The 11,380-nt window shown below is 42.9% G+C and overlaps 2 protein-coding genes across 3 annotated transcripts in view; one reads left to right on the forward strand and one right to left on the reverse strand.

Moving 5' to 3' along the window:
* Positions 1-429: 429 nt before the first annotated feature.
* Positions 430-8,335, reverse strand: ccn5 (cellular communication network factor 5). Of its 2 annotated transcripts, none has more exon segments than NM_001011237.1 (5): positions 430-702; positions 2,733-2,923; positions 4,003-4,254; positions 5,000-5,213; positions 8,010-8,118. In NM_001011237.1, coding segments are annotated over 5 exon segments (939 nt in total). In that variant the 5' UTR covers positions 8,070-8,118; the 3' UTR covers positions 430-480.
* The window catches only part of ada (adenosine deaminase), an 85,228-nt gene continuing 79,989 nt past the window's right edge, over positions 6,142-11,380 (forward strand). Inside the window, exon 1 of the mRNA XM_031894054.1 lies at positions 6,142-6,288. Coding sequence (XP_031749914.1) covers positions 6,238-6,288 — 51 coding nt within the window. The 5' untranslated portion in view covers positions 6,142-6,237. The remainder of the gene's footprint in view (positions 6,289-11,380) is intronic.

Genomic DNA, 11,380 nt, shown 5'->3' on the forward strand with positions numbered 1-11,380 from the left:
CTACCTCCTTCTGCCGATTCAGCTCTGAAGGGAGAATTTTGGTCAGGCGCCTTCTATGGCGCCCGATCAAAATTTTCTAACTTGGCCGATCGGCGAGCCGACCGATTTCAGCAGCTTCCTGCGATATCGGTCGGCTCGCTGACATGCCATACACGCACCGATTATCGTACGAAACGAGGTTTCGTACGATAATATCGGTGCGTGTATGGCCACCTTTAGCCTGGCAGTTGCCTTGGTTGCTAGTAGTACTTGGCCCAGAACTGCATTCAGGTTACATTGCTCAGTATATACTCCTCATACTCCTGCTGCCATAGAAAATAGCAATTACAATAAGGCAAGTAGGTCATTCTGGGCCAATTCTTGGACCCTGAAGTTGGCTTTCTGCCTTTATTTGGGCTTCCTAACAAAAAGAAGTCTGAGAGACCAAGGTACAATAAAGACGGGTTTATTGGGTTCCAGCTTGGTCAGGCATAGGGCACACTAATAGCACACACAGGAAATAATAGACATCATTTGTTTCCAGGTTAAGCCCCCACGGCAATGAAAGGCAACCAGATCATTTTCAGTCTGATAAGGAGCGCAGTGTTTCATGGGGCACGTGCCACAGAATGTTGGCCGGAACTCCCTGATGCTGATACAATCGTCAGTTTTATATCTCAGCCGGAGCGCAGAATGGACCGTGGGTGTGCAAGTGACTCCTTCCTGGAAAGAACATGATTAGATTCAGTTTTACATGCACATCTGCCAAATTGCACCCACTCGAGGCCCTGCAAGTACAGGGATCCCTAGCTTAGGGGGAAACCCACATACCTCCATGAATACAATGCTGCTCTATGCAGGTAGCACTGTGTTCATGGGAAAGGTGCAGGTTTTGTACTTCTGCAGCCCAAGGGCACAAGCAGTTAGGCAGTCAACTCCTGCTGCAAACACCTTACTCCTGCTCTAAGTCTCCAAGCCCAAGCAATGTGGTTGTATAATAACATCCCAACATTTGAAAAATCCAAAGAAGGACAAAAAGAAATGCAGTGTGGCAAAAGAAAATTTGCCCACACCCATTTTTGTGACCACACCCCCCTAAATGCCACTCCCATTTTACAAAATATGGTAGGTTATATAAAGTTTAAACCCATTTCTTGGGGTTTTGGGATCTTGTTTTATGTGTTATCAAGAGATTACTTTAGCTTATTAGTTTCAATTGTATCTCAGTGCAGGGGTTGAGTATTCTGGGCTCTCTGCCAAAAGCTACTTATCTAATTAAGTTTGAGAAACTTTGTATCTTTTTTGGCATTCAGTGCAGGAAATGAGGGGCTTTTCAATAAGAATCCGGGACTGCGGGCTGAGCTGCTAAAATTGGGACTGTCCCGAGAAAATCAGGACATTTTGGGCGGTATGGGATTGGTTCAGTTAGGGTTAAGGTGCCCGGTCTGATCTGCTGAGCGGAATGATTTTGTTTTTTGCAGCAGGTTGGGGAAGATCTCCTAGTTCATAAACTGTAATAAACTAATTACCTATGTGTCAGATAGTTTAATTAAACATGTACAAATGACTGAGCTTGTTTTTACAACTAGGTTAGTTCCCCTTTAGTTTTTCCCTAGACATTTATAGTAGAGCGAAGGGCGACAACAGCCAATAATAATCTCCTGTCTGGTTGCTGTGTATGTAAATAGCGAAGCTCTGGCACGTCCGTTATTCACATACATCGTAAAAGTAATCTCTGACTGCAACAAGATGTTTTCTGCAATCCAAAGTCTGACTTCAAGGCTGGAGCTTAACAATAGAGTCTTATGGGAAATGACTTCCATAGAATTATTCATTAGCATTTGAGGTTTGATGTAGTGCATTCCCAGACACTAGGGGAATGTAATAATATCTGTGAACATGAGCAATTACAGAGAGTGTGAAAGTGTATCTATTGACACTGGCGAACCCTGCAACAGGGGCGACTGGGGCTGTTCCTGCTGAATTGTGCTTAGTACAAGGGAATCCCTATGTTGCCATAGTTTTATGGTATCTCTCTGTACAGGCTATGAGCAAACTTAGGGGGCTGTTCCTGCTGAATTGTGCTTAGTACAGGGGAATCCCTATGCTGCCATAGTTTTATGGTATCTCTCTGTACAGGCTATGGGCAAACTTAGGGGGCTGTTCCTGCTGAATTGTGCTTAGTACAGGGGAATCCCTATGGTGGCATAGTTTTATGGTATCTCTCTGTACAGGCTATGAGCAAACTTAGGGGGCTGTTCCTGCTGAATTGTGCTTAGTACAAGGGAATCCCTATGTTGCCATAGTTTTATGGTATCTCTCTGTACAGGCTATGATCAAACTTAGGGGGCTGTTCCTGCTGAATTGTGCTTAGTACAGGGGAATACCTATTCTGCCATAGTTTTATGGTATCTCTCTGTACAGGCTATGAGCAAACTTAGGGGGCTGTTCCTGCTGAATTGTGCTTAGTACAGGGGAATACCTATTCTGCCATAGTTTTATGGTATCTCTCTGTACAGCCTATGAGCAAACTTAGGGGGCTGTTCCTGCTGAATTGTGCTTAGTACAGGGGAATACCTATGCTGCCATAGTTTTATGGTATCTCTCTGCTAAAATGTGCTAAGCAGAGATATAGACAGTATGGCAACTTCAACTAAATTCAGTAATAACCTGTGTTCATTGGTTGAACTGGATCTGTTTGAAACAATGGAGTGAAAAAAATCAATAATATAATGAATAGTGACCAAGCTCACCGTGGCAGGACTATACCTGCAGGGTCTCACCATACACAGGCGAGTTTGGGCCTTCAGCCTGCAGAGCGGATTCCTGTTAGACACCCGCAGGGACAGGCCCACCCCGCAGCTGACGGAACAAGTGCTCCATTGGGTGCTCCATTCTGCGCAAGCGAAAGGCTTAACCTGCGACCTTCCCTTTGCTTCCCGTTCTGCAACAGAAAAGCAACTTTTTAATAAATAATTGTGTGATTAATGGGGCACAGGCAGGAATGGTGCTGAAAAGAGGATTTGGCTTGTGCAAACCTTGAGCCTCGAATTGAGTTCCCACCACATTGAGAAACATCAGGGTCGGACAGTTTGCAGTTTGTTTCTGCTTTTAGCAGGGTTAGATGGAAACTGATTTGCCACCCACCCTCTTTCTCAATAACCCCACGCACTCACACAGTCATCGTGTTCTGATGAAACCGTAACTACGTTATGTCTGTCGGTCACTGCTGAGTGAAACTTTCAAGAGAAAGTTTCTAAGGAACTTTAGGCTGAATTGTGCATTGCTATTACTTTTGCCAGACGCAGTCAGGGGTCACAGGCTATTTGGAGAGACAATTAAGTACAGTGATCCCCAACCAGTGGCTCAGGGGCAACATGTTGCTCCCCAACCCCTTGGGTGTTGCTCTCAGTGCCCCCAAACCAGGGAGTTATTTTTGAATTCCTGACTTGGGGGCAAGTTTTGGTTGAATAAAAACAAGATTTCCTACCAAATAAAGCCCCCTGTAAGCTGATAGGGTGCATAGAGGCTGCCTAATAGCCAATCACAGCCCTTATGTGGCACCTCCATGAACTTTTATGGTGCTTGTGTTGCTCCCCAAGTCTTTTTACATTTGACTGTGGCTCACGAGTAAGAAAGGTTGGGGACCCCTGATTAAGAACAATGAATGGGAATACATACAGTATCATGCCGACCATGTTCTAACCAATGTTTCAAATGGTACTCTACCAGAAGATAGCTTGATTTGTTAACCCCTTTCCCCCTTTTTTCCTTTCTGTACCCCCCCAAAAAAACTTTTTTTTCAAAAAAGAGCAATGAATGAATTAGGCAAAATGAATCTTTGTGTAGTAGCATATTTTCTATAATGGGTTATGTTCATTTTCCAGACAACAAATGTTTTTCTCTTTGTATTTGCAGAGGAAACTGCCATATTGATTACCTTTTAAAAATCCTCCCAGACCCCACACCAACAGGCCCTATTGTTACATTACTGCTTAGAAAGAGCACAAAATAAGATCCTACCTTTCCCAAGACTGTTGGAAACTGGGCTTTGTTGGTCCTCGTCACATATCCACTCTGGGCAACAGCGCCCCGGAATTTCTACCCGTCTCGGGAAAGGGCATTCTGGAGTGGCGATCAGAACATTTTCACTGCAGAGAGGGGTGCAAGTGATGCCGCCATCAATGCATTTGCATTGGAACTTACAGTTGGGCTGAAATACCTCTCCGTCTTTATATTCCTTCCCATCATATTCACAGCTGCCATCGTAGTTATCTATGGAAAAAATAATTTCATTTAATATGGTATTAAAACCCCTTATCCACACTGCCAAATCCCAAACAGCCCATATGGTTTTATGCCTTTAGCTTTATATTTAGTCAGTGGCAAAGGAACATGTGATCAAATGGCTGTAAAAATGGCACTCTAATCAACAAGGCTACTGTTTTATTTCCATAACACCTCGACCAAGAAAAAGGGGCTTTTACTGTCAAAACTGTCAGCCCTGAAGGTGTATTTTCAGTTGGCATGGCGTCACTTCTGGCAATGGTCTTTCTAGTAGCAGAAGAGCCAGACTAGGTATCCTAGTGTGGATTGGGTGGCCCTAAAGTCCCACCACCTTTGGGGAGAAGGTAAACTGTCCATTTTCCTACCCTACTTTTAGTGGGAGTTTCTAGAAAATGGAGCTGACACAATTAACCAGGCTGGGCCTCCTATAGTGGACTATTTGGACCTTTAGTGGGAAGGTTAACTGGCCATATTCCTCCTACCTTTGGAGGGGGTTCCTATAATGCCCAGGAATAAGTACAGCAAATAAGCATTATCTCCAGGTTTCACCGTAATTTCAACCCTTTTCTCTCTAAAGGAATCAGCCCCGCAGACCATTAAGACAAATCTTATGTCCCATAGTGCACAGTTCTTTACCCTGGTATCTTTATACAGAAGACCTCTGTCTTCCATCTGCGCTAGAAGCAATTGTATCTCTTGATAACGGGACCAATAGGACCAATAGGGGTCTTACAGTTGCAAGTTCCTCTCCCGTTACTGCCGGTGGGATAATCACAGAGCAGCTCCTTTGACTCATCGCACAGATAGAGGTGGTCGCAAGATTCTCCAAGTTGGCGGGCACATATCCTGCAGCAGCCGCACCCATCCACAATGACAGGGACTCCTGGGGGACACCTTGGCGGGATCCAAGAGCAGAAACATGGGGTTCGGCAGAGCTGAGCGCAAATCTAATGTAGGAAAGCACCACTGGCATGTAAATGACTACTGCCCAGATAGAGATACATTAGCTATAATGGGATTTGTCTTTTTATTTAGGCAAGAAAACGGTGGAGCTTAGTTCAATGAGTATACATGGTTTACACTGGGGATCCCCAACCTTTTTTTACACATTTTTTATGGCTCCTATGTGGACTGGCAGCCTACAGGAGGGATATATTTGGTTGTACACCTGGTTTTCACATCTCCATAACTTTCCCTTAACAAGGAATTCAGAAATAAGCCCCTGCTTTGAGACCACAGTGATCAACATCCAATGGGTTGGTGAGAAACATGTTGCTCCTGAGCCACTGGTTGGGGATGACTGGATTATACAATACCATAAACTACTCCAACTTATCACCCATACCAACCAGAGACTTGCTCTCATAATCATAATTACACTGGTAAATGCTAATTTGTGTATGGATACTGTCAGTTGCATTTTTGAAGGACAGTTCTGATTTGTTGATTACAAAAGGGTGGAGCTTACTGGATAAGGGGATGGATCTTGGTTGTGGTTAGCGTCCATTGAATGTGGCCAAGGAATATCTAGAGGTTTGTAGAGATACATTACAGGATGGAGCCAATGTTGCCTCTTTGCTACATCATCATGTTTCTGACCTCACTGGCCATATTATCAATAAAATATTATCATTAATCAGGACAATTATTAATTTGGAACTGAATGAGAAACTCAAAGGGCATATGTAGCAGCCAATAGGGTTAGGGTATGCAACTGAGTGAGAAGGATGGGGCTTTTGAAGCTGTACTGCCCCAACCCCTCCTGACTCAGTTCCACCCCCATGCTACAACCCTGCAGTGGAATGCAACAAACTGGAGGATAGCCAAAGCACTTAACATTGCTCAACATGGCTTTTGTTTTCTGCAGGGAATATTGATTATGAGAATCTATTGGAACATCAACCTTGGCTGTATCCTACCTACAAGCTTGTATGAACCACAGTGACTAGGAGAGACTCTGCCCAGGAGCTTATGAAGCGGGCAGATAATATAGGATTTACCTTGGCCCTTGACCATAAGAAGGTAAGAACATGGAGACCAGGTACAAAAAACTTGGCAGTTTAGGGGGTCGCCAGGGGTGCATTTTGGGAGGGTGGAGGGGGGCCAAGCTATTAAGCAGAGTCTTGTTCTCATGCAACAGAAGAATGGGGTGTAAGATGGCCCCCGCCAACTCTGCTATACTAATGTACTTTGTACAATCAGTTAGAGAAAACAGGGAAGGTTATGGGGTCCCCTGTGGTGCATTTTGGGAGGGAGGGATGGAGGGCTCTGAAAGAGACCAGGCTACAGAGCAGGGTCACATTCTCCATTGAGGTGTGTTTTTGTCATCCTCAGCTACTATATAACAGAAATAAAGAGATACTGATGGCAGAAAAAGAACACACTGGGTACCAAAAACCCTATAAGTAATACTGCATATACAGGTAGCTCTGTGTAACAGAAATATACATTTCTCAGTGGCACAAGTGGCAAACACATCATAATCTGTGCTCAGGGGAGAGTGCCGTATCTGAGACAGCCATGATGATCTCTGCTTCCTTTCTGGCAAATAAACAACATCACTCTCCTGCTTTATGGCAGGGGTTTTATAAATTGGGGCCAAAACATTGGGCATTTAATAAATTGCTTTTTGATGTTTTAGACCTGAGTGTGCTCTGCTTTACTATACATGACTTTTTTCAGTAGCACCCAGGCATCTTAGATAGATGATAGATAGATACATAGATAGATCAATAGATTGATACATACATAATAGATAGATGATAGATAGATAGATAGATAGATTGATAGGTATAAAAATCAATAGATGGATGATAGATAGGTAATAGGAGATAGATAGATTGATAGATTTTTAGATAGATAGATAGATAGATTAGATAGATAGATAGATAGATTAGATAGATAATAGATTAATAGGTAGGTAGGTAGATAGAGCACTCTTTGAGTCTAATAAACAATTGAGGACGGCAGGTTGCTAATATATACAATATTACACTGATGGGATTCAGATGATAATGATAGATAGATACTATCTACTAATTATGTGATTGATAGATTGAGATATGATAGATAATAGACAGATTAATAGGTAGGTAGATAGATAATAGATAGATACAGGTAGTTGATAGATACATGATAGATTAATAGATGATAGGTAGATTGAAAGGTATAAAAATCAGTAGATGGATGATAGATAGGTAATAGGAGATAGATTGATAGATTTTTAGATAGATCGATATATAGATAAAAGATAGATAATAGACAGATTGATAGATAGATAATAGACAGATTAATAGATAGATATATAGAACACTATTTGAGTCTAATAAGCTATTGAGCACAACAGGTTGCTAATATATACAATATTGCACTGATGGGATTCAGATAGATAATGATAGATACTAGGGTTAATTATGTGATAGATAAATAGATAGAGATTAGATGATAGATAATAGACAGATTAATATGAAGGTAGGTAGATAATTGATAGATTAATAGATAGATACAGGTAGATGATAGATAAATGATAGATTAATAGATGATAGGTATATAAATCAATAGATGGATGATAGATAGGTAATAAATAGATAGAGCACTATTTGAGTAAAATAAGCTATTGAGCATGACAGGTTGCTAATATACACAATATTGCACTGATGGGATTCAGAGGACATATAATAATAGATTCTAGGGTTAATTATGTTTCTATCCCATTCCTGTTTATGAGTGAGGAAGCATGGTACCTGTGGGAGGATGCAGTAGCCAAGCAGCAGCAGGTATCTGTTTAGAATCCCCGGGTCCATGGCCATGCAGGCACCATTCATTAAACCAGCGCTTTGCCGAGAGTTAGGAATGTGATGTGGTTTTCCTTTCCGACTCCCAGCTCCATCCAGCACTGTGTTTATACTCTCAGGCAGCAAAACAAACACCGCAGGGGCAACTGGAAACCCATCCAGAGTTTCTCCCTCTGATTTCTGACATTCCAGCACAGGTTGGGCCATTCTGCAGAGGAAATAGCACAGTTCTGACAGGCAGCTCCATGCGATGGGGAGATTGTATCCCCGGAGTTACAATCTCTCTCTAACCTTCTATGGGAAATGTAAAGAAGCTGATTGTATTCTGAAGCAATTTGCAATTGGTCTTTTATTCTTCTGGAACTATTTTGCACTCAGCTGCCCAACTGGGAATTTAACCTATTTCATTACAGGCGTCAGTGCCCCCAATATAGTCACCATTGAGTGCCCCACATCCACCCACCCCAGGAACGATTTAAGTGCCAGAGGGCCCAGGGCAAATATCTCATTGATTGGCCCCTTGCTGTCATCCCAGTAAATTTGTGATAGTAATCTAGAATATAATAAAGCAGGCAATAAAGGGGAGGCCTGTGTTTACCAAAGTAGAATGGGGCCCTAATCTAATAGCTATGGGTGTGGGTACACCATAATCTTGGTGGGCCTTTGCACTTTTATTAAAATGGCCTTGCCCACTCCATTACAGAAGGGCCCTAGTGCCACCCCTGACTTGGGTCCCAGTGAGCTTAGGAACAAGGCAATGGTTGGACCTACAGTGTGTCAGCCACGGTCAGACGGTCAGGCCCCAGGATCCAAACAGCATCTTTCATTTTAGGAAAGAGAGAAAAGAACAACAGAAAAGCAAATCATTTTGTAAACCTGCACTTGGCATTGTGTTCCAATGTTCTCTCATTAGCTGGATAAAGGGCCTAAAATCTGATCCAGAAGACTTCATGTAATATAGTACATAAGCGTCTCTGGTTCATACTGTCCCTATGGGGTATGCTGGCGCTTGGCCGGTAACACACTGGCTATGAGCAAACTGTTCCTGCTGAATTGTGCTTAGTACAGGGGAATCCCTATGCTACCATAGTTTTATGGTATCTCTCTGTACAGGCTATGAGCAAACTTAGGGGCTGTTCCTGCTGAATTGTGCTTAGTACAGGGGAATGCCTATGCTGCCATAGTTTTATGGTATCTCTCTGTACAGGCTATGAGCAAACTTAGGGGCTGTTCCTGCTGAATTGTGCTTAGTACAGTGGAATGCCTATGCTACCATAGTTTTATGGTATCTCTCTGTACAGGCTATGGGCAAACTTAGGGGGCTGTTCCTGCTGAATTGTGCTTAGTACAGGGGAATGCCTATGCTGCCATAGTTTTATGGTATCTCTCTGTACAGGCTATGGGCAAACTTAGGGGGCTGTTCCTGCTGAATTGTGCTTAGTACAGGGGAATGCCTATGCTACCATAGTTTTATGGTATCTCTCTGTACAGGCTATGGGCAAACTTAGGGGGCTGTTCCTGCTGAATTGTGCTTAGTACAGGGGAATTCCTATGCTGCCATAGTTTTATGGTATCTGTACAGGCTATGAGCAAACTTAGGGGCTGTTCCTGCTGAATTGTGCTTAGTACAGGGGAATGCCTATGCTGCCATAGTTTTATGGTATCTCTCTGTACAGGCTATGAGCAAACTTAGGGGCTGTTCCTGCTGAATTGTGCTTAGTACAGGGGAATGCCTATGCTGCCATAGTTTTATGGTATCTCTCTGTACAGGCTATGAGCAAACTTAGGGGGCTGTTCCTGCTGAATTGTGCTTAGTACAGGGGAATCCCTATGCTGCCATAGTGTTATGGTATCTCTCTGTACAGGCTATGGGCTAACTTAGGGGGCTGTTCCTGCTGAATTGTGCTTAGTACAGGGGAATCCCTATGCTGTCATAGTTTTATGGTATCTCTCTGTACAGGCTATGAGTAAAATAAGCCCAAGGGATGAGTATTTCTTATAGGGCCACAAGCCTAGTTGGGCAGGCCAGACTTAGTCAAGCCATAATCATTTTTCTGCCAATGAAAACTGGACAATTCCAAAGATTTCCCCGTTGGGCTAGATTAAATAAAGTTTTTCTGAAACCTAAAGGCCAAGCAGTCTCTGCAGCCGGGCTGTTATTCACACAATCCTCCTGGATAGAGATGAGAGGACGCTGCTGGACAGACGCAGACCCACATTGCGTAACGGCCAAATCTCATGGCGAGACTTTAATACCGCGCAGCAAAGATTTATACTGTTTATTAAATATGATTATCATGTTTTCTAAATATTAACATTCTCCTTAGACATAAATGTAAGCAAGAGCCGGTGTTCAGATTCCTAATCTATTTAATCTTAATTCAACCACTTTTATTTTGTGTTTTAACCCTTTCATGTAATGTTCACTATAGGTCCTTTTTAGGGTGCTTTATGGCTGAACTTTGCCCATTGCACCCCCATAGTAAGGCCCTTCAGCTGAAAGTAAAACTCCATTGGCTGGTTTACCAAGTTACCTGTGCACTGAAATCCTTTTATTGAAAGCATTTTAAAGAACTGAGCCCTGTTTGCTCTGTATGTAACCCAGACACAGAAGCTGCCAACTCCAAAGCAGGTTCCTATTTAAAGATGCATTTTATTAGCTCATTAATCCCACGGAAGGGATGTGTTTTTCTCACATACCATTCTGGGTTTGCATTCTCCAAAGAATTTATGTTGGCAGTGAGCTTGTCTGGGCCTGAGACATCCTAGGTAACAGTCAGCTTTAAAGGAGTACATTTTGTAGAAATTCACGGGAGCACTTACCGAGCTAGCAGTGCGTGCTCAAACGTACAGCCGAAACCCAGACGGCAATTTACTCTGCAACCAAAAATATCACGTACGGAGCAATAACAACACTGCTAGTTAAAAAATCATACCTTTATTCAGTCATCTTAAAAGCATATTGTGCTCACATAGACCAACCAAAGCGTATGGTTGGTCTATGTGAGCACAATATGCTTTTAAGATGACTGAATAAAGGTATGATTTTTTAACTAGCAGTGTTGTTATTGCTCCGTACGTGATATTTTTGGTTAAAGGAGTACATTGCCTGTATAGTGAAGCTATAGTAGGGAGAGATGGTGCCTATAGTAGCAGTGGGGGGATAATAGCCTCTGGGAAGGGACTGGGGCTGTGGGATAGCAGGTATAGTAGGGAGAGATGGTGCCTATAGTAGCAGTGGGGGGATAATAGCCTCTGGGAAGGGACTGGGGCTGTGGGATAGCAGGTATAGTAGGGAGAGATGGTGCCTATAGTAGCAG

This window comes from Xenopus tropicalis, chromosome 10 (assembly GCF_000004195.4).
Source record: "Xenopus tropicalis strain Nigerian chromosome 10, UCB_Xtro_10.0, whole genome shotgun sequence".
In the NCBI taxonomy this organism is placed as follows: Eukaryota; Metazoa; Chordata; class Amphibia; order Anura; family Pipidae; genus Xenopus; species Xenopus tropicalis.

What these genes read in the sequence shown, in the direction of transcription:
- ccn5 (XM_031894057.1), bottom strand. Translation starts at nt 8,267, where the DNA reads ATGGCCCAACCTGTGCTGGAATGTCAGAAATCAGAGGGAGAAACTCTG. An exon ending in TTCCAACAGTCTTGGGAAAG is followed by an intron (nt 2,924 to 4,002) that starts GTAGGATCTTAT and finishes TTTCTGTTGCAG; the next exon opens with AACGGGAAGCAAAGGGAAGG. An exon ending in TGTATGGTGAGACCCTGCAG is followed by an intron (nt 703 to 2,748) that starts GTATAGTCCTGC and finishes TGTTCTTTCCAG; the next exon opens with GAAGGAGTCACTTGCACACC.